Source organism: Carassius auratus, chromosome 17, assembly GCF_003368295.1.
Source record: "Carassius auratus strain Wakin chromosome 17, ASM336829v1, whole genome shotgun sequence".
NCBI lineage: Eukaryota > Metazoa > Chordata > Actinopteri > Cypriniformes > Cyprinidae > Carassius > Carassius auratus.
The window spans coordinates 24,323,740-24,348,365 of NC_039259.1; the positions used below are offsets into that span (position 1 = coordinate 24,323,740).

General features: G+C 36.7%; 1 protein-coding gene across 4 annotated transcripts in view; it reads right to left on the bottom strand.

Moving 5' to 3' along the window:
- akap6 (A kinase (PRKA) anchor protein 6) overlaps positions 1 to 24,626 on the bottom strand; it is a 121,979-nt gene that overhangs the window by 64,534 nt on the left and 32,819 nt on the right. For all 4 annotated transcript variants that reach the window (XM_026286533.1, XM_026286534.1, XM_026286531.1 and 1 more), the window contains 2 exons: positions 17,396 to 17,492; positions 13,179 to 13,351 (listed from right to left, as the gene is read on the bottom strand). In XM_026286533.1, coding sequence (XP_026142318.1) covers positions 13,179 to 13,351; positions 17,396 to 17,492 — 270 coding nt within the window. The remainder of the gene's footprint in view (positions 1 to 13,178; positions 13,352 to 17,395; positions 17,493 to 24,626) is intronic.

The following is a 24,626-nucleotide window of genomic DNA, read 5'->3' on the forward strand; positions in this document are numbered from 1 at the left end:
AATTTTTGAGCAATATCTCACCAGCAGCGAGAGCAATATCGGGAGTGCTGATTTTGTCACGAAGAACACGATTTCTAAACAGTTCAGTAAATAAGAGGTTAGTATTGTGCTATATTTTAAATACAATATTGGGTGTTTTTGTTCACTTTTGCCAACATTTGGCAACATAAAACTTTCATTCGTTTGAGCAAATCGACTCAAAGACATTTACCGGCATCTGCTGTTAGTTTTAGTTTATTCTTTATAGTATCATTTCATTTATATATAAAAAAAAAAAACATTAAAGGGATAGTTCACCAAAAATAAACAAAAAAAGTCCTGTCATCACTTACTGTCATCGTTTTGGCCATTGTAACCTAAACATTTAACACAATGATAGACCTATATATGAGTGATAAATGTGTACAACTTTTCAGGAAAGCAATCTAACACTAGGACAGTGAAAGAACCGACAGTTTAATTTCTCCTTCTGCTGAAAGTTCCTGCAAAAACCTGCGATTAAAGCAATATGTGTTTCTCAGCCCAGCTAGTGTACGTACAACCTGCCGGGCAGCGCAATTAGAAAATCATCTGTCTGATTGGAAAATGGGGAAACAGGAAGTAGAAGCGTTCACTGCGCATAAGATTGCAGATTAAAAAAACACTGATGCTTAGTATTGATTACTTTGATTCCTGTTGTGGTTCAAATGTGGAGTTTAATTCTAAAAGGCACAATATGTTGTTTTATATAGACATATAGTCTTCTCCCAACTATCACTAGTAATAAAAAGGAAACTGACATTAAAAATGGAATACATACCAAATTCAAATCTACTCCTAGTGATTCACTGCCCTATCTCACCTTATCTGCTGCGCTCTGAACTACACAGGGAGAAACCCGGAAAACTCAGCTCTGGAAGATCACAGAATTCCGACGCACATCGGAAGCAGAATTCCCAGGGGACGCACAGAGCAGCTCTGATACACAGGCCTTCACCAAGCCCTTCCCGGCATTTACTTACATTTACGTCCAAGGACACTATCGCACGGAGTTACAATATCACAGCTGGAGCATAAATCAAAAGTAATCCTGCAGACAAGCCTCTCTGTGTTCGGAGAAAGCCCGGCATTTGTAACTGCCACAATGCAGTAATGGATTTCATTGGGTTTGGAAAAGAAAGAGGAAACAACAGAATGGGCTGCGACTTGGAAATGATAAGCGTGCATTTCTGATGAGTAAAAAAATGTCCCAGTTATTATCTTTGAGGCAGTTTTATATAAACAAATAAAATGTGATGCATTCAACACTTGGGGTTGTAAATGCTGGACTGGATTGTTTCGCACAATTTTGAGCATCACTTTCAACTTTTATACAATAAAAGATGATTTGAAGTAACACAAAAGTGAAATTTCAATTTCTAGCAGTCAGCCAGCCCCCGTCTCTCACATCAAACATGACAATACAACAATTAGTGACCAGTTTCATCTTAAATATGATGCAGAAAGCAAATGTATGATATTCTAGATACAACACATGCCCACAAAAATATTTCACAAACTGTATTTTCAAGGTCAGGAAACAAATTATGCAATAACTTTCACGCAGCATGATAAACCACATGCAAAAATGCAATGCATTTGACTTAACCTTCCATTTTCAAAACCATTTAAATACCTTTTTTATTAAAAAATGAAAAATAATGATAAAAAATGGCAACTCCATGCCCCTTGCTGAATTAAAAATGCAGCATAGTGAGGTCAGAGTAACAATGGCTTCTAGTTAACAAAATGTACATTTTGTGTTACTTCAGAACATTTTTTATAATTAAAAAAGTTGCATAATTTTGTAGTGATGATTAAAGTTGTGAGAAACAAATTAGAGTAATAATAACAAACAGCCATTTGCACCCAAGGAAACCAAACCTTTAAAGCACTTTATTATATAAGTATTATATAAAAGTCTTTAAAGAACTGAGAAATATTAACAAAAAAGCACTCAGGAAGTCTATTATTGTTGTCTATTTGGCACCTACACACAATGACAAACTTGTAATCTAATTTTCGTGGTTTTGAAACATTGGTAGTAAAGCTGTTGGCGTTATTCATGGATGAAATTAAGACTGAGATCCTGCAACCTTTTGTTTCAACTTACTTTGTTGAATTTTAAGCCTTAATGGAAACTAAAGCCCTCTTAAAAAATTGCATTTGCCCTTTAATGCTAAAAGTTAAAGCATATACAGTACAAGCATGTACACACACTTTGCAATCGATCTGTCAGCCCGTGTCTTTAACTCAAGGCCACATGAGACATGTCAGGAGGAAGCAGTTTGTTTCAGTCAGAATGTGACACTTTTCACCTGTTGTCAAAGATGATGAAGATTTATATGTGTCCCTGTTTGCAACTTCACATTTGTCAATGGCACATTTTTGTGCAGAAACAATCAACAGAAGCTACACTGCCAAAAAAAAAGAAAGAAAGCCAGTTTTAATCAGTATCACTGTCTTGTAGAAAACCTTAACACTTTTCAAACAAGATGAATTCACTAAGAAACAATGGAGTATAAAATATTAAAAACTAGAAGAAAAAAAAAACAATGTTCTTGTACTCTAAAGGTTCTTCGGCTCAGATTTCTAAGCTCTTTAAAGTGACACCTAGATTATTTCTGATCTAAAAAGAAGTGAAAATGGTTCTTGATAAAGCGAAGGTTCTCTGCTGTACCTAAGGACCACTGAAGTACCTTTATTTTCTGATTCTGGATAATACAAAGTTTTACAATTCTGAGCATCTGTCACCGTCTGTGGTGAATGCTGAGGGGAATCATTATGGCTCATCAGTGCATGCAAATGCAAAGAACAAAGCGCTTATAGCAGTGTGCTACAACTATTAAATATACATACGGATACCAAAGTAAAGCCTATGGATTTTATGTCTTCTTTCTTTTTTTCTCCTTCACTGGAATATATTTCATGAGTGAGGCTTTCTGCCTTCACCTCATCTTCCTGTTTTCCTTCTCATGCATGTCACCGAGCTCGCATACCTTCAGTGCTTTGGCCAGATTTCAGGAGAAAGAGATCCAGAGGGCAGACATTAGAATTTTATATCACTTCAAGACAGGGGAGGGAGAGAGTGGAGAACATGAAGTTCTTCTGACAGTCATCAAAGACTCAGAGAAAATGGTGAGATGTGTTTCCGTGCGTCTCACCTGAGAGGCATGCTTAAATGTGCGCTCGTGATAAGGTAATTCCAGCACACCGTATTTCATCGCATGGCAGACAGGTTTATGTTTACCAGATCGGCCATAAGCATTACTGATTGAGACAAAGAGAAAGGGAGAACATGTCAAATAAAAACAGGGTTCCGAAAGCATCAGTGAAAATAAATAAATAAAAATCACATATTAAAATCACCAGCCCTATGGGGGTGATCTTGGAAAAACAAGTCCAGCTCAATTTCATCCCAAAATTCATCAGAAAATAATATTTTACATAAAGAAAATCAGCTTATTTTTACTTTTACTTTGGGGAGGAAATGGTCCTTAAAATATCACATTTTGCATAAATATTTCACTCATATTTTAAATATTTTCACCCATAAAAAAAATTAGTATGAAGAATTAGTATGAAGAAAATGTGTAAATACTTTGGATCATTCTTACCTAAAATCAAAAGAATAAATAAAATAATATTTTTCATGAGGAAATGAGGCTAACATATATATATATATATATATATATATATATATATATATATATATATATATTTTTTTTTTTTTTTTTTGAAACAAAAAATAAAAAGATAGAAAATATAAACAATTATGCTTTGCATTAAAATTATTTCTATTTAGGACTATACTTTTTTATATAGGAACTTCTTCACCCCAAAACAAGAGAAAATTAATTTGATTTTGCATGAACAAAGCGAAGCTTATTTTTTCCACTTTTTATTTAATATATTATAAATGTATATTTTGTGTAAAAATTATATTTATATTTTAAAATCGTGTTCACTTCTAAAGAAAACAACAACAGTGTAATAAAAATAAACATTATTTTGCATAAAGAAAATGGCATGTAAATATTTTGGACCCAAAATCTAAAGAAAAATTAACAAATTATGTTTCACTTGGAAATGAGAAATGAAAATGAGAAATGAGGCTTATATTTTTTTATAAGTGTTTGGCTGAAATTATCCTAAATATAGAAACTATATTTTGCAAAAACTGTACTTTACTTATATTTAAAAGTATTTCCATCCCCAAATCGAAAGAAAAAAAATTATAGCTTGCACAGGCAATCCAACCATTATTTTCACCATGCAAAATATTCCTTCTTTCTTTTGGTTTCTGGACTCCTTCTTGACTCTTCTGGTCTTGTGAGATTCAGCCCATACAAATTACGCAAATCAAATTCGACTTGTTCTCTGCAGAGCTGCAGGAAGCAGGGTTGGTGGTGGAGTTGGTTTATTCACATCTGTATCATTTTCAGTTGCTAATCCAGTATGCACTCTGCTCCACTGACTACAGTGTGTCTATAGCATTTCCAATATTAATAATACAGAGAGTGCGTTGATGCCTCTCAGATGCCTATCCGTCCTACTGAAGGCTTGTTAAATATTCATTGACAATTATTCCGCAGTGACTGAAGGCTAAGTGCTCGCTTCAGAGAGAGAGAGAGAGAGAGAGAGAGAACTGAGAATAAAGAGCCATGCAATTATTAATGTCCATTTTTCCAACACGTTCCTCAGTCGATGTCTGAAGATTCAAATCAAGCTCATTTTAAACACAGCAAGACTCTCAGTCCTATAGCGATCTGACTGTGAGCATTTATACAAAATGGAAAACATGTAGAAATCTGTAAATAAAGGCAATTCTGATAAAAGTGATAAAAGATTATGTTAAATGCGAAAAGTTTCTATAGACTTACACTGAAAGACCATGCTTTGACAATGTATCGACATTATTATAGTTTTTGCAGGAACGAGCACCATTTACATTTTCCTCAGAATAATGATGTTTCCAAAATGGTACATTATAATGTTAAGTACAATCTTAAAAATAAAAGTTCTTTATTGGCATTTATGGCTCCAGGAAAACCTTAAACATCCATTGAAAAGTTCGGAAAGGTTATTTAGATCAATAAAATGTTCTTAAAGGTTCTAAAAAGGTTCTTTGGGGAACTAAAAATGGTTTTTTGAAAAACACTTGTGATTTGACTGGCGATGGTGGAAACCTGTTAATTAGTCCTTACTGTTTAGAGTTTACATATAATAGAATTTTACAATAGAACACTGTTTTTGGAAGTGAAAAAGTCAGTGTATCATTTACAGTGAAAAAACATAAATTGACATTCCCAGTATTGCCAGTTTGACACTTCACATCTTTCTTCTTAATTTAGATTTGAAGTTATTTTTATAATTTAATAATTTTATGTTAAATTGTTGTTAAATTAAGGTTTTTATGTTGTGTGTTTCCACAATGGTGTTCTGTGTTTATGTGCATGAATTTCTATACAGTATATTAATATTTATCTCCTTAGCTTGTAGAAAAGCAATATATTACATTATAATATACAGCTATAGCTATAATACATAACATTATTACTGTAAAGTTCTGGCAACCACAGCTGCTGATTGTTACCGTAAATGTGACACTTTTTTTCTTTATCTTTCTTTTTTTTACCGTGTGCATCACTAAGAAACCCCCTTCTGGAACATTTATTTTTAAGAGTGTATGTTAGAGAAAAAAAATGCATTTGAAGAGCCTCATCAAAATACCCCAGCACGTTTCTCAGATCAGTCTTAATCTGATTCTGATTGACAGAGATGACTGAACATCAGGAGTGGTGCGGTCCAGACTGCACAGGAAATGACAGCGCGTCCCATCCCTCTGCACTGTGCCTTCTTCTGAAAAAATCCCCGATTCCAATAATTACGGCCTAAAGTGATCCTCGTTGCTTTATTTCCAAAGCAAGTTGGGTAATCTTTGATCCGATTGCCAAGTGCGGAATGCAGAATACAAATGAAAAAATAATACAATCTGGTTTATATTCCAGACTTTCTCAGGCACGGTATATAGCCAAAGGACAAGGGATGAAAAAAGAAAACAAATTAAGTCACACTAGAGGAGTGTTTCAGCACGGGCCGGGGGTTTACGACTTCATACATGTCTATGGCTGATTGGAAAACCTCAAGTCTCCATGCATCCTTCATAAAACCAGAAATTACAATATTCCAGTGCATCTCGCGGTGAACTCTGAAATTAGGAACGACAGGAAAAAGACGGACGCTCAACAAAGGCAGTTATGAGGTGCACATTTCACACAGCCACTTATGCAAGTCATGCTACCAATATTCATTGCAAAACACGTTGCTCGTACATCTCATTTGGAAGAAAAAATTAATATGAATTAAATCTTGTCTGCATATTAATTCATATCATTTGTGTGATTAAATATTTGAAACTGTCTGCAAAAACTAGGCGCTATTAATTTTTTCATAAAACATTCATTTCAATTGTCAAAGTGCCGCTGGCTAAAGAAAGAGAGAGAGAAAAACATTTAAAGAGGTATGTCAATTTTAAGTCACTTTATAAATTACAGCTCGAGTGATTTTGCATGCTAATATCAGCAGAGAGACCTGGAATAAATGACTACCTATTTGGGGCCTTGATTATTTTTCATTTCTCGTGTAGAAATTAATAAACATATTTTCAGAAAGGGTTGGATGAATATTAAGTCTTTTGAAATGAACAGAAGTTCTGTTAAACAAGCTCTCATGAGTCTCGGGTGGACTCAAAGATGATCTTTCAGTTTTAAGCGGAAAATAAGAGCTTGGGGGATTAAATGCCTTTTTTAAACTTCCATCAAAGTGAACAAATAATGAATAACTAAAAACTATAATAAAAATAAATGTATATTATATTATTGTAACATCATAGTTAATCTTCTAATCTTTAGACAACATTAGTAACAGTGTGCATCTTATGACTATACACCCTCGGGCTTTCTTTTTTGAATATTATAGGAGGAAATACTAAGAGGAAAAACTAACTAACCCAAACTTGCCTTACACCCTAAAAATCTCAATTTACAGCACGTCAAACTTATAACTCTGTCACACTGCGGCTAAATATACATCAAACATTAAGAAGTCCAATTTAAATTCCCAATTTCTAAACTAACGTCACATTTGGAGTGAACCCTACATTTAAAGTCTGCACTTCTAACACAGAGGTGTCCGGGCCGCTCTCCTCCAAAACTTCGGCAGCCACCTCTTGTAATTTTATTTTCACCAGCAATAACCCCGGGTCACTTTTTAAGCATGGTGACTTTGATATACCTAAGACTGCTCCATATGCATGGCTGGGTGGCGTAGTGTGGCATGGCTGCTTTAAACACATGCCAGCGAACAGAACCCAGGCCCTCCTTCTCCCCCTCCTCCTCACTGTGCCGCGCTCAGCGCAGAGCAAGGGGTGAAATAACCGCCCCGGGGCAGACAAGCTGTCTCTAAGGAGTCTCCGATAAGAGTCCTGCCTGCCTTATACATACATACATATAACAGCGGAGGAATATGCCACAGACAGCTGGCAGGGACTACACTCTTCCCGGCCGCTGCGAGAGGGACACAGATACTGCAAACTCTCCAGGCCATGGAGGAGGTCCCCAACAAGTCGATAAACCGGTAAAGGGGAAGCATGTGGAAATTCTGACCCCAAAAAATATGAGCAAATGTTAAAGCAGCGCAGCTCGGTTGTTAACCCCAGGGCCATTTTTACAAGCTTGGTTACAGGATTAGACTGGCTAGTGAGAAATAACATGGTCTAATCAGGGGCAGGGACTTTCAGGCTGTTTTCACACTTGGTTCGTTTAAGGTGTCTGAGTGAGCTTCGCAAGACTCCAAATTAACTCCGTCTCCTTTAAAGTAAACCGAATTTATAGCAGCTCGAGAGGCTGCTAATTCAGTCGACTATGAATGTGCATTGTGAACGCAAAGCATGCCAGATAAGAAGCGTCTTTCAGTTTTAAGCAGAAATAAGAGCTTGGGGGTTTAAATGCCTTTTAGTCTGTCATCAAAGTGAAAACATAATGAGAGGAATATACTACTATGTTACTCTATAAATGTTCTCTAATAAATAAGTTTACAAAAATAAATTAATAGATAAAAGCTAAATGCATTAAAAAAAAATCCAAGTCCACTTTTACAGCCTAAGGGCCAGTTTTACTAACAGCTTACGTTGGCGCAAACTTTTGCCGTTAAAATTATACTGTCAGGTTTTATTAAAGATGCGCAGTGACGAATTGGTGATGAAAAGGCTTGGACACAGTTATTTTTTCACCTGAATTTATTGAATATGCACTTGTAGGAGTTTCCCTTTCAGATGCAAAATTAATGGGAGGAGAGTATTAAAATGAATCACGCAACGCGTTTTACTGATTTACAAATTACTGGCTTTTGCACCACCTCAGAGAGCAGAGAGTGTGTGGTAAAAGAGAGAGGGTTTTTTCCACACATATTAATTTATTTGTAATGCCAGAAGAACATATTATCAGAAAAAATCATTTGCCAAGCCATCATGCTTCAGGAAATAAAAGATGACCTTGAACCATCAACTAAAAGTCACGTAATACCAGCTTTATTTAAAAAGCTGGTATTGCGTGAAAAACGGAAGTTCTGGAAAACTTTCGTTTTTTGGCCTCCAGTTCTTTCGAATGTATTGTGGTTTCTTTATTTATTTATTCTTTGCGACTACGGTAAATTGCTGTGCTTGGTATATTGCGTTTGTTGATATGTAAATGAGATGTTGTGTCTGTGTTCTTTAGTTTGCACATTGTTAGTGAATCACCCGCAAAAATTTCTATGCCTATCGGCGCTGTTTTGTAATTGCAATCTCACGCTAATTTGTCCTAAGTGAAAGAATTAGGAAAAAATAAATAAATGCATATATATATATATATATATATAAATAACAATAAAAAATACTTTACAGCCCAATAAGTCAAATAAGAGATCTGAGTCCAATTTTAAAGCCTAAAAAAAATGTAACAAATAAATTAAAATGATATAAAATAATAATATGGTTGGCAGCCAATCACATGTAGAAAACATCAATAAGAAATGGCCACTTTCATGGCCTCACTGTAAAAAAAAAAAAATCTGACAATTTGTCTATTTGTATTATTTTTTATTCTATTTTTCTCATCTACATTTTTAAATTGGCAAAACTGAATTATTGTGAATTTCATTTTATAAATTCAATTAGACCCTTTTAAAAATTTTGATGCAACCAGTTACTAGAAATGTTTGAGTTGGAGAGGTTTTATTTTTTACAGTGCTGGTACAGTGTGAATGTACACTTTTTGGTCCATATAACATGGGTCTAATTCTGTTTTTATAGTTGACTGAAAAATAGCATAAATACACAGCTTAAATGTTAGAACAACTTGTGCACTAAAATGGAAAAAAGAGCATAATTTCACTACAAAAACACCATTGCTTTATTTACATTCTCAATCCCACTGGTCTTTGACGGTTTGTTTAATCTAAATAACTGGATATCACTGGTAAAGCAGGGTTTAGTGCTCACATATTTCATTCCCAAATAAGAACTAGTCAGAAGTAATAGTTGGGCAGCGGATGCACAAAATCCCTTTCTATAGGTGGATCAATCTGCTTAAGAAAAGACCTAACATGTGTCAAGCCTGACATGGGATCAGAGAATTCCTGAAGCGGTTGTCACAGCACAAATGAACTCTTCACCACACACACCTGGTCAACACATAGCAAATATTACTCATGAATCCCCACACATATGTAGGACATATGAAGTCCGCCTGCTGTCTATCCTCTCCTCGCGTCTTGTGACATTTATCCGATTTAAACAAAGTCACGTGCACCTCACTGCGGTATACACTGGTGCAGATATGAGCGTCTCCGTCTAGCAGGCGGATTTAAGCGTGACAATTTTCTCATCTAAGAACCATGTTATTGAGAGTGGATTGTTGGTGCTTCATGCTGTTAATGATTCCCTCTTTGTCTGTGTGATGTTTCCCCTACAGTTTAATTAGAGGCGAATAACTAAACTAGACAGGATTCCCTCGGGATTGCCATTTGACCAGCATCCAGCCATGTTAAAACTTTATGGTCTTGAGAAAATAATTCAGACGGCACAATGCGACGGCAAGACGTGGGTGCGAGCATATGTTTGCAGCTATAATAACAAACCGTTATGGCTGTCGAGAGAGACGTGGCCTGCTTTGTACACACCTTAATGGCATTCTAGGGACAGACTTAGTGTCTGGGCGAGGCGGTATATATTACTCCTCTGACGGCGCGCATTGCTCATTTGTGAGCCGTTTTTTAACCAAAGCAAATTAATGACCACAAACGACACCTGTTGTGGAGAAGCATTAGGAATTAATAGCAAAGAGGGGGGCTTGTCATTGAAAAGAGCGCCTTGACAGCACTTTCCAAATATTGTTTAGTCAGTGAAACGCGGGTCTGAAAGTGATATGAATTCCCCGAACCTCCATTAAGATAAATCTATGGGCCGTGTGGTGACCCGAGACAGGCTTTTTAAAGCATTTGTTTGAGTATTTGACCGGCGTGAAAGCACACTGTATCCTTCAGTAAAGTTAAACGGAGAAACTTTAACATCTAACTTCAAACGTGTGATTTGCTGCTCAAAAAAAAAACATACTAAACTAAAATATTACATGATGCTATTCAGGATTTTTTGATGAATGGTAAATTCAAAAGAACAAAATTAAAGTTAATTAATATTTTTTGTAACATTATAAAATGTACTGTCACTTTTGATCAATTTAATGCATTGTTGCTTAAAAGCACTTACCTATTTTTAAACCGTACGGACCCCAAACTTTTGAGCTGTAATGTATGCAACAATTCCATTACACAGAATATCAAGTAAACTAAAATAACTGTGGCCATGTTGAAATCACCTCCAGTAATACCTGCGTCACAGAGGGTGTGAATCAGGCTCAAGGTCCCATACAGACCCTTATTCACAACCCCTGCCCTGATTCAGACAGAGAGAGATTTGTGGCTCCTTGTGTGACCTTCCCACAATCCTCTGGCCTGTCTCTAATTAGGCGATGCATCCGATCATCATTAACAGCTCTCAGATAATGAATCACTCACCCCTCTCTCTCTTAATTTGCTGTAACCAACCGGCTAATGGCTGTCAACGCTGACTGATCACACTGATTGTGGTGATTTCTAATTGCAACAAAACAATTTAAAAGCACTCCGATTATTTATGTTGGTGCCCACAAACTGGAAATAAGTCAGACCTTGTTCACATTAGTTATGTTCAGAATACCATACCACCTACTGATTTACAAAAAGAGTAGTAATGAAGAAGGCAAGTTTTCTGTATGTACGGACTGAACTGCTAAATTTGCCGAAATGCGCAAATGAAAACTACTTTATCCCACAATGCAATGGACTCAACTTGACCTTCCAACTCAAACACGACCGAGGAACAACAAGCAGTACCGACCTTCAACTTACTTTACTCAAAAAGTTATATTTGCACACAAAATTTGATTTAAAATGCCCATGAGTATATAGGAATAATAGTTTTTGCGATGATAACTTGACACTACTCACTGACAGTGAGCTCATGTGAAAATTTTGCATACTACTTTGTTAAACAGTTTTTTTATTTTTCAGTTTAAAAAGAAGGTCGTTTACGTACATATCTTTCTGTAGTATGCAGCAAGCAGTACACCACTATTCCAAGTATACCATACAAAATGCAGAAAATTGTGAGGGAAATAGACCATTTAAACAAAAAGTATTTGAATACTTTATAACATGACCATTTTTATAACAAGTGCCATTCAGTTGTCATCTTTAGAAACAAAATTTTTTATTATTATTACTTTATATGGCTTTTTAAAAGAGTTTTTGGTAACAATAAGGTTTCACAGGTTAACAAATGAAATCAACTAACAATGAAAAATTATTCTATTTTATTTTTATTTACTGAAAATACTGTTAAATGCATTAAAAATCTTAGTTACTGTTAATTTCAACATTTACCAATTCATTTATTAAAATCTAAATGTTTTACATTGAACAGCTGTATTTTTATTAACTAATTCTAACAAGGATAAATAAAGATTTATATAAAATTACAATAAAAATTGTAATTGCAAACTGTTACTGTAAAGTGTTACCGTTTTTTCACATTTTAGATTTTTATGAATATAGAAAGTAGTTTTCATCACACACTATGCTTGTACACCATTTTAACCACTGCTATAGATTATCTTGCATATTTAACTAAATTTGTGTAAATTCAAAGAGTGAAAATCAATATATTCCAATAATGGTTCATACTGCACATTTTGGTAAATGCAGAGAACATCTGGGTATTTTACAGCTGAAACAGTAGGTTATGTTAGTATGCTAATCTGAACATAACCACATACTGTTTGAGCAGCTGAAGCAGAGAGGAGAACACTGAAGAGAGAGCAAGAGAAAAAAATATTAGGCGACTGAGAGAGGCCCTAGTGTTCCTGTATTCTGCAGATGAAGCAGAAGAGATTACGGAGGAGAGGAGAGCGGGAGATTGCGCCCTGTCGATGCTGAGGCTCCTGGGGGAAATCCAGCCAAGATCCTGCTGTTCCTAAATCTGCTGTTGTTGCGCACGCCACGCAGAAACACAAACACGCCTCGCTGTTCCCGCCAGGCCTCGCTCTCAGGGCCCGGCACACAAACACGCCACCTAATTGGAGTGCAATTACCCAATCACAATTGACAATTAAACAATGAGAAATTGGTCTCCCAAATAACTATGTCTGCAATTACACATTAAGTGTGAAGTATAAATTGAGTCTGGCGCATTGCCTCCAAAGCATAATTGTATGTATGTGTGTGTGTGTTTGTGCAACCTATCAAATGTCTCGTGCTTATTTACGGACAGAAAATTTTCATTCGCATCACGCCGATGGCGTGTCCCCTCCCTGTTTCCTCCCTGAAAAGAATGTCTCACTGAAGAGCCTTTCCTGGAGCCGTTTCTTATGGAAATCTGCGGCGCTCCTCCACCCGGTTTGTTTATTTTGCTGATCGAGCAGAGCACGGCCGTGGGCTACCAGAGAGGAACTGAGAGCCGCAGACAGATGGAACCATTCAGGCAGTGGATACGGGCCGCTAACGGGTGTCACGTTCGACTTTACCTTGGGGCTGTCGTGATGACTGTGAGTTTCCCGCTCCTCCTCGTCCCTCTCGCCGGACAGGATGTGGGATTTGATGGCGTCCAGCGTGCGCAGCATCCAGTTGTGCTGACGGCGGATCTGTCTCTGCAGTTCCTGCCACTGGTGGGATATCATGTGGAGCATGTCCCGCAGTCCTGTGTGTACACAGTAAGGCACACGGTAACACCAACACACGTTATAAATGCAGTGGTATAGCAACTAAAGTTCTGAAATCCAAAAACCTGAAAAAGAAGTGACTGTGAACTCAAACAAAGGCATGTTCCTGCAACAAAATATACTACATACTTCATTTAAGCATTAGCTACATACAAATAAGAAACTATTAACTAATACAAACGACACTCATATAGATAAAACAAAACAGTCATATATGGTACAAAAAAAAAATCTTTAGTATATAGGCATACCATAAATATTGTACATTCATTTTCATTACTTGAAATAAATTAAAATAAAATAAATGAACTGAAATACAATATTATATATTGTGGCGAGTGGGGCGGGGCCGAGAGGCGTGGGAACGAGGAGTGAGGCCAGGTGTAGTGATTGGAGATGAGCTGCACCTGCGCCCCACCGCCAGTATCGAGTCCCACATAGAAGATGGAAAGAATATAAAACTGGAGCGACTATAGTGAAGGACGAGAGAGGACCAGGCCTTGGCAATATTTTATGTTTTGGCTTTTATTTGCGCGCACCAGTCGTCCGTGAGGGGCTGGTGCGCTGTTTTGTGTTTATTTTTGAATTATTAAAATGTTTTGATTGTCCGCCGGTTCCCGCCTCCTTCTTCCCGATGATTACGAAGGTTTTAATTTTATTACATATATATATATATATATATACAGGTCAATGAGGACGGTGAACTAGACACAGGTGAACATGATGACACAATCAAGGGAGAGAGAAACTGGAGCATGTGGGATGAATAAAAACAAAACACAACGTCCAAGCATGACAAAAACCACTTACCGTATTTTTCAGACTATAAGTCGCACCTAACCTAAGTATAAGTCACATCAGTCCAAAAATACGTCATGACGAGGAAAAAAACATATATAAATCGCACTGGACTATCAGTCGCATTTATTTAGAACCAAGAACCAATAGAAAACATTACTGTCTACAGCCACTAGAGGGCGCTCTATGTTGTTCCGTGTAGGCTACAGGAGAACTGAGCAGCACAGAGCGCCCTCTCGCGGCTGGAGATGGTAATGTTTTCACTTGGTTCATGTCAAATTAATTTGACAAATAAGTCGCACCTGACTATAAGTCACAGGACCAGCCAAACTATGAAAAAAAGTGCGACTTATAGTCCGGAAAATACGTTACATTTTTATGCTATAATATAATTCAGAATGATAAAAAAAATCATTTGAAAAGATGAAAAATAGAAACATTTCACTAGTGGTTTCAGGCTATTAGATCTCATCTTGTGTCCACAATCAAACTCATATTTAAAAAGTTTCCCCTTTAATTTCTGCTCATTAATTGCAAGCAAATCTCCTACCAACTTCCCACCTTGAACATCATTGTCCTGTATCTTAGCAACTCAGCAGCCGGGCATCACAGGTACAAGCAGTGGCTTTCATCACAGAATGCCGTGGGCTGCGACGAGAGGCCTGATCCAGGCACAATGCGGGGTCACACTCCAGAAGCCCCACTTCCGCCTCGACCGTATTTATCTTAATTTATGCTTTTTAATTACTTTGAACAAATAGGATTTGCAGACGGAGATGCTGATTGTGGCCGGTCGCGATGCAGTGGACACATGATGGGTTTGGAATTTAGAAGCATCTCATAATACTGAAGGATTAACCGAACGCTCGAGTCCTCATCAGATGCGAAGACACACGCGCGGTCCAGCTCGGGTCACCACCATCAAGTAGCGAGAAAATCAAACGCCTTGTTTTTTCCCCCATCTGTTGATTAGCCAGCATAGAGGAAGATATTATCATTTAACTCGTTCAATATTTTATTTTTTACCAGAGGTTGGTTTTAATGATTTAGATGATGATGATGGTGGTGATTATGATAATGCCACGAGCGTTATTATTAGTGATGTGTTTGAGTTTAAGAGGGAAAGAAGAAAGCAAAATGCGTCTGTTGGATCATTAAGGGTGAGTCGTGATAAATGGTTAAATCACAGCACATTAAAGGCTCATTAAAAACAACTGTAGGGGGATGTGTGTGTGTGGGACGGGCCAGCAGGAACATCTCACTGTAGGGTTTAAGTGGGTGTTCTGCCCATTGGCTGACATTAGCAGCATACACATATATGCCCCATATATGAAAGTAGCAGTATTCGTTATATACTGTCTTATGCGTTATTATGTGCATTAAGCTTAATATGCTACAATGTTGTCAGATGCCCTCTCTACGTTACATATACTTCATTAAATAGTATCCAGTTATTATTTATCTTATGTACTTTCTTTTTTATGCATTTATTCATGTGTTTATTCATTTATTTTCAAATTAATACTTGTATTCAAGAATGACTGAACTGATTGAAAGTCACAGTAAAGACATTTATAATGTTCCGAAATACTTTTATGCCATAAAAATGCTCTTCTTTTGAACTTACCAATCATCAAGAATATCAAAAAATCATGGTTTAAAAAAAAAAAACTTTTTCAATATTGATAATAATAAGAAATGTTTCTTGAGCAGCAAATCAGGATTTTAGAATGATTTTTGAAGGATCATGTGACACTGAAGACTGGAGTAATGATGCTGAAAATTCAGCTCTGCATCACAATTGCATTTTAAATATATAAAAATGGCAAACCGTTCTTTTAAAATGCAATAATATTTCATAATTGTAAAATTGTTCTATTTTTTTTTTGTAAAAAATTAACTGATGAAAAGATTGTTACTAATCTACGTCTAATACTACGTTTCGATAAATGCTATTCCTTTACACTTTCTATTTATGAAAAATCTAAGGAACATATTTCCCCCAAAAATACCATGCAACTGTTTTCTACATTGATAATAGGAAGAAATGTTTTGTGAGCACAAAATAAGATTTTGTCAGAATAAAAATCACAATGGTTTCTGAGGTAAAAAAAAATAAATAAATGAAAAAATAAAAATAAATATGTGACCCTGGACAACAAAAACAGTTTTAAGTGTAAATTTTTCAAAATTGAGATTTATACATCATCTGAATGCTAAATAAGTAATATTTCCATTGATGTATGGTTTGTTAGGATAGGACAATATTTTCTTTAAAGTAGAAAATCACCTTTAAAGTTGTCCAAATTCTTAGCAATGCATATTACTAATCAAAAAATAAGTTTTGATATATTAACAGTAGGAAATTTACAAAATATCTTCATGGAAGATACTTTGTTTTTTTGGCTAGTGCTAAAAATATACCCCAGTGACATAAGACTGGTTTTGTGCTCCAGGGTCACATATATGAAAATAGAAAATAGTTATTTTACTGTATTTTTTGCTGACTATAAAAGCATCATTCAGATGCTTTTGTACATTCAAACTGCAGAATATGTCCTCTTTAAAATCAAAATGCCCAGTATTTACGTTACTTAACCTATGACCCTTAAGTGGACATTCCTCTAAAGGAGGAAAATGTATAGAAGTGGCCCCTTTAAGAAGCTCCCTATGGACGGTTAGGTTAGTAAAGGTGCAAGTGTGCATGTTTGTGTTTGAATAGTTGGCAGGGAGTTGTCGTCACGCTGCGGCACCACAGGACAGGGCTGTCGGGGCATTATAAGAGAGCGCTCCTGCCTCTGAGAGCCATCTGCATATTTAATGGTAGCCGGCTTTACCCAGCGGAGACGAAACATACAGCACCAGCAGGGAGGTCAGCTGAGAGGATTTGTGCGTTTGCCGAGCACTCAGCGAGACTCTTCAGGTGAATAATCACAGATATTGTAGAGGAACGAGTGTCTGCAATGGCCTCTGACTCCTCAACCTGCTGTTCTTAATTCCCGCTCTCTTCATATACGGCTTTGGAAGCACATGGCCGGGCCGCCGCATCTATCTCTCCGCTTTATCCCAGAACTCAATTCAGCAGGCCGTGCGCCATTTGTAATGTATGTGAAAAGGCGTGCGCTCTGCGCTTCAGAAGCGGTTTCTTGAGGATTTATAAATTCTGAAGGTCACTATGTTAATACAAACATTAATAATAAATGTGTGGCTCGGCAGAACCGTACCTGATTTGTGGGAGGTGATGAGTTCCAGGAGCTGCTGTCCCTCCTCCAGGAGACCGTCTTTCAGAGCGCTGTGACTCTCCACATTGAGTTTGAAGCTCTACAGACACATGAACACAGAAGCAAGATGTCAGTGCAAAGGAAGAATCTTAGTTTCTGTCCTCTTATCTTCCATTAGAACATCTTCACACACAAATGCATACAAAAAACGTCATGACTCATCTGCCGGGAGGATTTTATTGCTCTTTTGTTGCTCCAGAGAGATAATGAGTGAATCTAATAAAAAAATAATAATAATATAAAAAAAGAAACATGAAGATTTAAATTTACCACAAATTAAAAAAGTAGGTGAAACCTTATTTAGGCGAATATTAATATATATGCATAGTTTTCATGAAAATTAAGCACATTTTCACCTCAAAATCCCCCATTTAGACTTCTTAGAAACAATAAAATATTCAATAAAAATTATATTTTCAAATATCATGAACAAAAAACAGAAGTAAAAGACAAGTAAATAAATTAAAGAAATAAAATAAGATTATAAATTTTTCTGCTAGACAACTATTACATTAAGTAAGGAGCTAAATGTGATTTTATGTTAGATTTTTTAAATGGAACAAATGAAAAATGAATATATTATTGCTCAATTTGTAGCTTTTTTATAATATAATATAATAATGATTTTATTTAATAATAAACTTAGACTTGCTTGAAAAAATATAGGTGAAAACAAATAAAATGTTAATAGTCCACAAGCAGCAATACTATAGAGCAATACAAGGAATGTTGATAGCAGCTCAGATCATTGGATCATGAGAGACCAAGATGAGAATATTTATCTGATCACATTTTGATATTGTTGAGAGCTCTTTAGGAAACTGGAGAAAAACTCTCAATTTGCTCTCGACTTAATAATAATAATAATAAAAGAAACGAGACACACTAAACCAGTTTTAATGTATATCTGATTGCTCACAGGTTGCTGTTAAAAAAATATTTCTGAAGATCATGTGACGCTAAAGACTGGAGTAATTATACTGAAAATTCAGCTTTGAATCACAAGAATAAATTATTTTTTTTAATCGATTCAAATAGAAAATAGTTATTTCAAACTATAATAATATTTCAGAATATTACTGCTTTTACTTTATTTTGGATCATATAGATGTACATCTATAAATGCTTGTGAACAGCAGCTCAGATCATTTGATCATGAGAGAAATTGATGAGAAATATTGATCTGATCATGATTTGAGAATCGAGACTGTTGATATCTTTTTAAGAAAACTTGAGCTCTTCAACTAAGGAGATCTCATGTTTCTTTCCTACAGGACTCGGGCAATGTGAAATCAGCTTTCTTGAACTCATCGTCCAGTTTCATCCCATTGAAACAAACACTCATAAGTCACACGCTTATGTGCTTCAGCAAGAATGTATATAATCTCCCACCTGTCAACACACAACCTTTAAACACCCTTCACACACTCCTTGATCTCAAACGAGCATTATTCATACATCCTCAGAGGAATGAAGCCCATCTCTCTGTATTTGTCCGAGTCTATCCTGCCATCCGCGCTGCTGAATTATTAACAAACGACAGCCGTCCCTCTAATTCATCATCCGCGGCATAAACTAATATTCAAATGACGTTATAAAACTGAAGCCATTTCTCCCTCCAGAAAATGACCTCGGGACTGAGCAACCGTGCTCCTGTCTTTCTATTTCTGTCTTAAACCCCCAATTCACTGCATGGCGCTCAGCAGCTCAAAGCATCCATCAGTCGGGTGCTTTCCAACTCTCAGTCATGTGTACGTCTCCCAATAGGCTGCCCATTTACTCTGATGTCTCTATTTCACCTTTTTTTCTCTCGAAACCCCCCCCCCTGCTCTCGCCCTCCAGTGGGTGCGGCAGCCGATGGGAGAAAAAAAACTTTCATGTTGATTGGTTTTGATAATACTCAGCGCTCTCGAACGGAGGGCTCTCCAATTGCTAAGTGTAATCAAAGAGTAGAGAGCATTATCCTGCGTCCGTGAGGAAAGGGGGGCCGGCGAGGGATGTGCTTTTGAAGATGTGCAGAGGTTGACGGGTGGGAATAAGGGGGGCGGTGGGCCGCGCTCCCACAGGGGGCCTGTGCTTGAGGCGCCTAGAGCCATCCTCACCTTCGATTCTCATCTCCTCAGATCTCCCTCTGCCCTGTTTCACGCCATTACCGACCGTTCTGATCTGACCAGTGGCACGAAGGGCAGCTGGAGCCGCCACGGCCCGTTTTCACCTTCAGCTGTCTGCCGGCCTGTCTGACAGCCGACCTGACAGAAAGATGCATCAATTTTCTGTAAAGAGTTTCCAATCTGGCTTGCTGTCACAAATGTCTGTTCATACATGCAGTCTAACATGCTACTCGTACTAATGTTGCATTACACACTGTATACTCTGAGCGCAGTTTTCTGTTTGAACGGAATGGATTATGATGACTGTTTTTTTCTAAATGTGTAGTGTACAACAGCATAGGGTCAGCTGTGGCCTAATGGATAGAGTTGGACTAGTTACTCGAATGTCGCAGGTTTGAGTCTCGGTGCTGGCAGGAGTTGTAGGTGGAGGGAGTGAATGAACAGTGCTCTCTTCCACCCTCAATACCCATGACTGAAGTGCCCTTGAGCAAGGCACTGAACGCCCAATTGCTCCCCGGGCGCTGAATATAGCTGCCCAATGCTCTGGGTGTGTGTTCACTTCTCACTGCTGTGTGTGTGCACTATCATGGGTAAAATGCAGAGCACCAATTCAGAGTATGGGTTAACAAAAATGTCACGACTTTCTTTCACTTTCATAGTGTGTAGAATAATGTACAGCATGACTTGTTGAAGTCTGACATTGCAATTCTGGTTTGTTGACACGCGTGACTTGACTTTTCAAAATTCAGTCGAACTCAAAAGAACCCTTGTTTTTAAATATATAATAACATTAATTATTATTGTGGCAGCATCAGTATTATTTCAGTACCTATTATAGGTTTTGTTAATATTTTTTATTTTATTTTTATATTTTGTCTGTTATTAAAAACTCATTTTTTTGTGTTTATATTTTTATGTCTTCATAGTTTTTATTAGTTATCCTTTTTTTATTAAGTTTTTGTAATATCAATAATAAATACTTAATAGTTAAGCTAACCAAAAATAAGAAATGTTGTCTTGTCAACTAACTGAAATATATATAAATCAAACAAAATAATAATGTCACTCTGGAAATTTAAGGGAAATAAAGAGTCCATGGCATTATGGGATATATTATTCAATGCAGTGCGCTCAGGTTGTATACTGAACATTTTGGCAAATGTTAGCAGGGTCTCATGTATAAAACGTTGAGTAGATTTCATCCTAAAAGTTTTTTTACGTACATTCAAAAGTTTTGAGATTCACAAAACCCTGCTCAAGCAAAGACTTGGACAGCTATTTTTGCACCTGACTTTATTGATTATGCATTTGTAAGTGTTTCTCTTTTCAGCAGAAAAGTTATGGGAGGAGAGTATTAAAATAATTTTGGTGCACACATATTTACGGCTAGTTTATTTTTTATAAATTCTGATATGTGCGTGGTAGTTTTTTGTTGAGTAACATATATATCAGGCTTTGATGGCTCATATGATACATAAGAATACTGCACTCATTTTACTGGAGGATTCAGATGTTCAAACTATGCAATTTTGTTGCTGATATTGCCAAAAAATGTATAATAATAAATTATAAAAATAATAAAAATAATTGTACTGTAAATGAAAGAGATCTTCATAACAATATGGCAGACTACATGCTACTTACATTAAATGCATCCAAAATCAGTCTCCCAATAATGTCTTAGATGACATTTAAATGCTTAGTTTTATGATCAAAGCTCTGCACTTTTACTGTGGGCAGCAAAACATGTGATGCAATGCAATAAAATGATGATGAACAAATGACAAGTATCATATTTGATACATTTGAACTATTTTTTTAAAGTTGTAATGTATGCATAATCAAGTAAACTTAAGCTGCTTTAGTCCTGTTCATTTTGAAAAATTACTAACAAAAACTTCTTTATAAAAAATCTGTAAAGATTTGACAGCAAAAAAGACACATGGGCCACAGCCTGAAGGGAGATGTTGCTAAGTAGAAACTATCAAACTATCAATGACGGAAAACATGTAGTACATTTTGTTGTTTTTAGAAGCCGTACACATTTGCATATCAAATGTTTTTATCAGGCAGTGTACTAAACAAACAGTCTGATGTTTAAAATAACACCAGAAAGCACTAATCATGTACAAGTAAACAAGCCCTAAGTTTAGTGACTAAGAAAGCACAGAAATGGCCGTCACACATACTAAATGGATGGTCTGGTGTCTGAGGCCGTCTGAGAGCGGAGCGAGAGGGCCGACACTCTCTCTCTCTCAACTTTGTGCCATCAGAAAGCGCGAGCGGGAAGAGACGGGTGATGGATCAGCAGGTGAGAGAATTTATCACTCATGACAGACACGAGAGAAAGTGAGGAGAGCTTATTTATGAGTTCGGATACAGGCTGAAATTGATATCCTTTACAGAGCTAAATGCCTTTAAAATGAGTAAACAAACCGAAGGGGGGAAAAAAAACGCAGAATAAACAGATATCCATCACTGATTTATGCTACAACAAAATGCTGTGGTAATAGGGTGTAATATCAATTTTTGGTGCAAATGGCAAGGACACTCGTATACTGTATTCCACAGCATAAAAAGCGAGCTGTGACAATCTCATCAACTATAACTGAGGCGATATCAATAACACATAATCTTATTAAGAGACTCTTTTTTTTTTATCAATTCGTGCAGCTCCACTTCAAGGTTCAGCATAAGCAATAAGGCAACACACGTCATGTTTTATTAAACGAGGATGTCCAAACACCTCAAAAACAACACAGAAACATTCTTGTCATGTTTCAAGGTGTGAAAAATACCCTTGCATCTATTTCATCATCACCTTTACCTTAAAAAACCCAGGCTCAAAGAGAAAAACCAATGTGCTCATGAAAGACACAGTTTGAGCGCACAAAGCCAAAATCTACATTTTAAGTTGATTCTTACAGCAGGCGTGTTTTGTTTGCTATTACGCTATGAATTTGTGTTGAATTTTCACATGGTAGGTGATACATGCTTTGTTCTGCTAGCTCTTGACGTGTGAAGCGTCTGTGTGCAAGCAGACTGCCGCCCCGCTCTGGCTAGGATCAGACGTGAGGGCAGACAGGTTATCGCTTACTTGACATCAATAGATGTGCCACAGCAACCAGTGGACCACAAACCTCCCTCTGTCCTAATCCTAAATCAGAGAGAGAGAGAGAGAACGGAGGGAAGGCTGCTGGGTGAGGAGGTGTCTGGAGGACAGGAGGACGGCCTGTCAGTCTATCCTGGATCATGAGTGCTGTGCTTGTTATTAAAGGGACAGTTCACCCCCAAAAAATTATTTTGTCATCATTTACTTACTCATTTCATTCCAAACCTGCATGATTTTCTTTCTTCTATATGAAAAACACAAGGATTTTTTTTTAATAAAATTTCCCAGGAATTTTTGGGGGTTGGCTGTTTATAGAGATCAATGTTCTTCAAAACGTTCTTTGACTCCATATCTTTTTCTTCTTCTTTCCTTTTCAGTATGACAGAGTGAGAAAGTGATGAAAGAATTGTACTTAAAAATGGTCATATGATATTCCTTGGGTGAATGATATGTAATATTTTTTTTACACAAATATATATATATATATATATATATATATATATATTTTTTTTTTTTTTTTTTTTTTTTAATGTATCTTTTAAAAAAAAGTGTGTGTGTGTGTATTTATATATACCTTAATATATTATACTTAAAACATAGAAATTTCTTCCAAAGTAAAATGTCATTATGTTATATTCATAAATGTGTTATGTACAAATACATTTCAAAAAGCTTGTTTAAGAACAATACTGGTTCACAAATCACATGCTATCTGCATTAGTTTAGTATGTTTAAAGTAGCATGCTGATGATGCTCAAATGGTAACCATTTTTAGTAAATTTAGAAGTTCATGCATGTTTTTTTGTTTTTCTTTTTTGGCTATGAACTCCTTTGCACTGGTGAAATAAACAGCTTTAAAAAGCCTAAGGTATGTTTGCTGGCTCCCAAGCTGGTGGTTTGGTGGTTTTGAGCACATGGGTCAATGGGTCAGACTGGGAAACCAGCTAAAATATCTTAAACAAGCAAATGCAAGACCAGCAAACAACCTTGGGCTGGTTCAGTGGGGTTAACATTCATTTTTTTTCAGATGGACAAAAACTAATTCCAAAACAGAAACTACACTTTTTAAAATAGTTAGGCAGCAAATTCAAGTTATGAAGTACTACATTTAAAATAATGAATTTAGCTAGATGACAACACTAACATTCCAATACAAAACAGGATAAAAAGGCTTTGTCATTGCAAACAGAAACTTCCAGATACCATTTGACTAGACAATTTTGTAAGTGTTACATTTTTTGTCCAATTTTGTCTGGAAGTGAAACAAAAATATATAAATGTACTAAATGTTTCAGTAGTTTTGTTAACATATAGGAGCATTCCAGCATGTTAATAACATGAACTAATAGTCATGGTCACAAAACTCCAATTAACCTTTTTAAACAGTCTCCACTCAAATGTAAAAGACTGTGGTTTATGTACAAGCTGATGTATAAAGCATGTCTTTAATGTTTGTGTGTATGTTAGAGAGCAAGAGCACAACTCACTATCTGTGTGACTGGGGGCCCTTGTTTCTGTGTCTCATTTGCCAATGGAGGCCGGCATGTGTGTGTGTGTGTCGTTAATGTGATTCAGAGACCTGGATCTGCCACCCAGTGCAATCAATAGCTGTTTCATTTCACAATCTCTCAATGACTTATAAAGAAAGCCCACTCCTTTTCTCTCTCTCTCTCTCTCTCCTTCTCTTCCTACCCTGCAACAGCAAGCATCCTCCTTGCGGCTCTCCTGTGGGTACCGGAAAGATCCGTGCTCAAAAGACACACACATATATGCGCACGGACACAAACACAAACACACACATGCTCCCCACCTGCCAGCTGGACTTAATGCCCAGACATTAAACCTGTGAGCACATCCTGAGAGCCCCGAACGCTGGATGAGAGACAGCGAGTGTGTGACCCCGCTCTCTGAATCAATAAAAATGAGTGAAGCCCCTTCACTATAAAACACA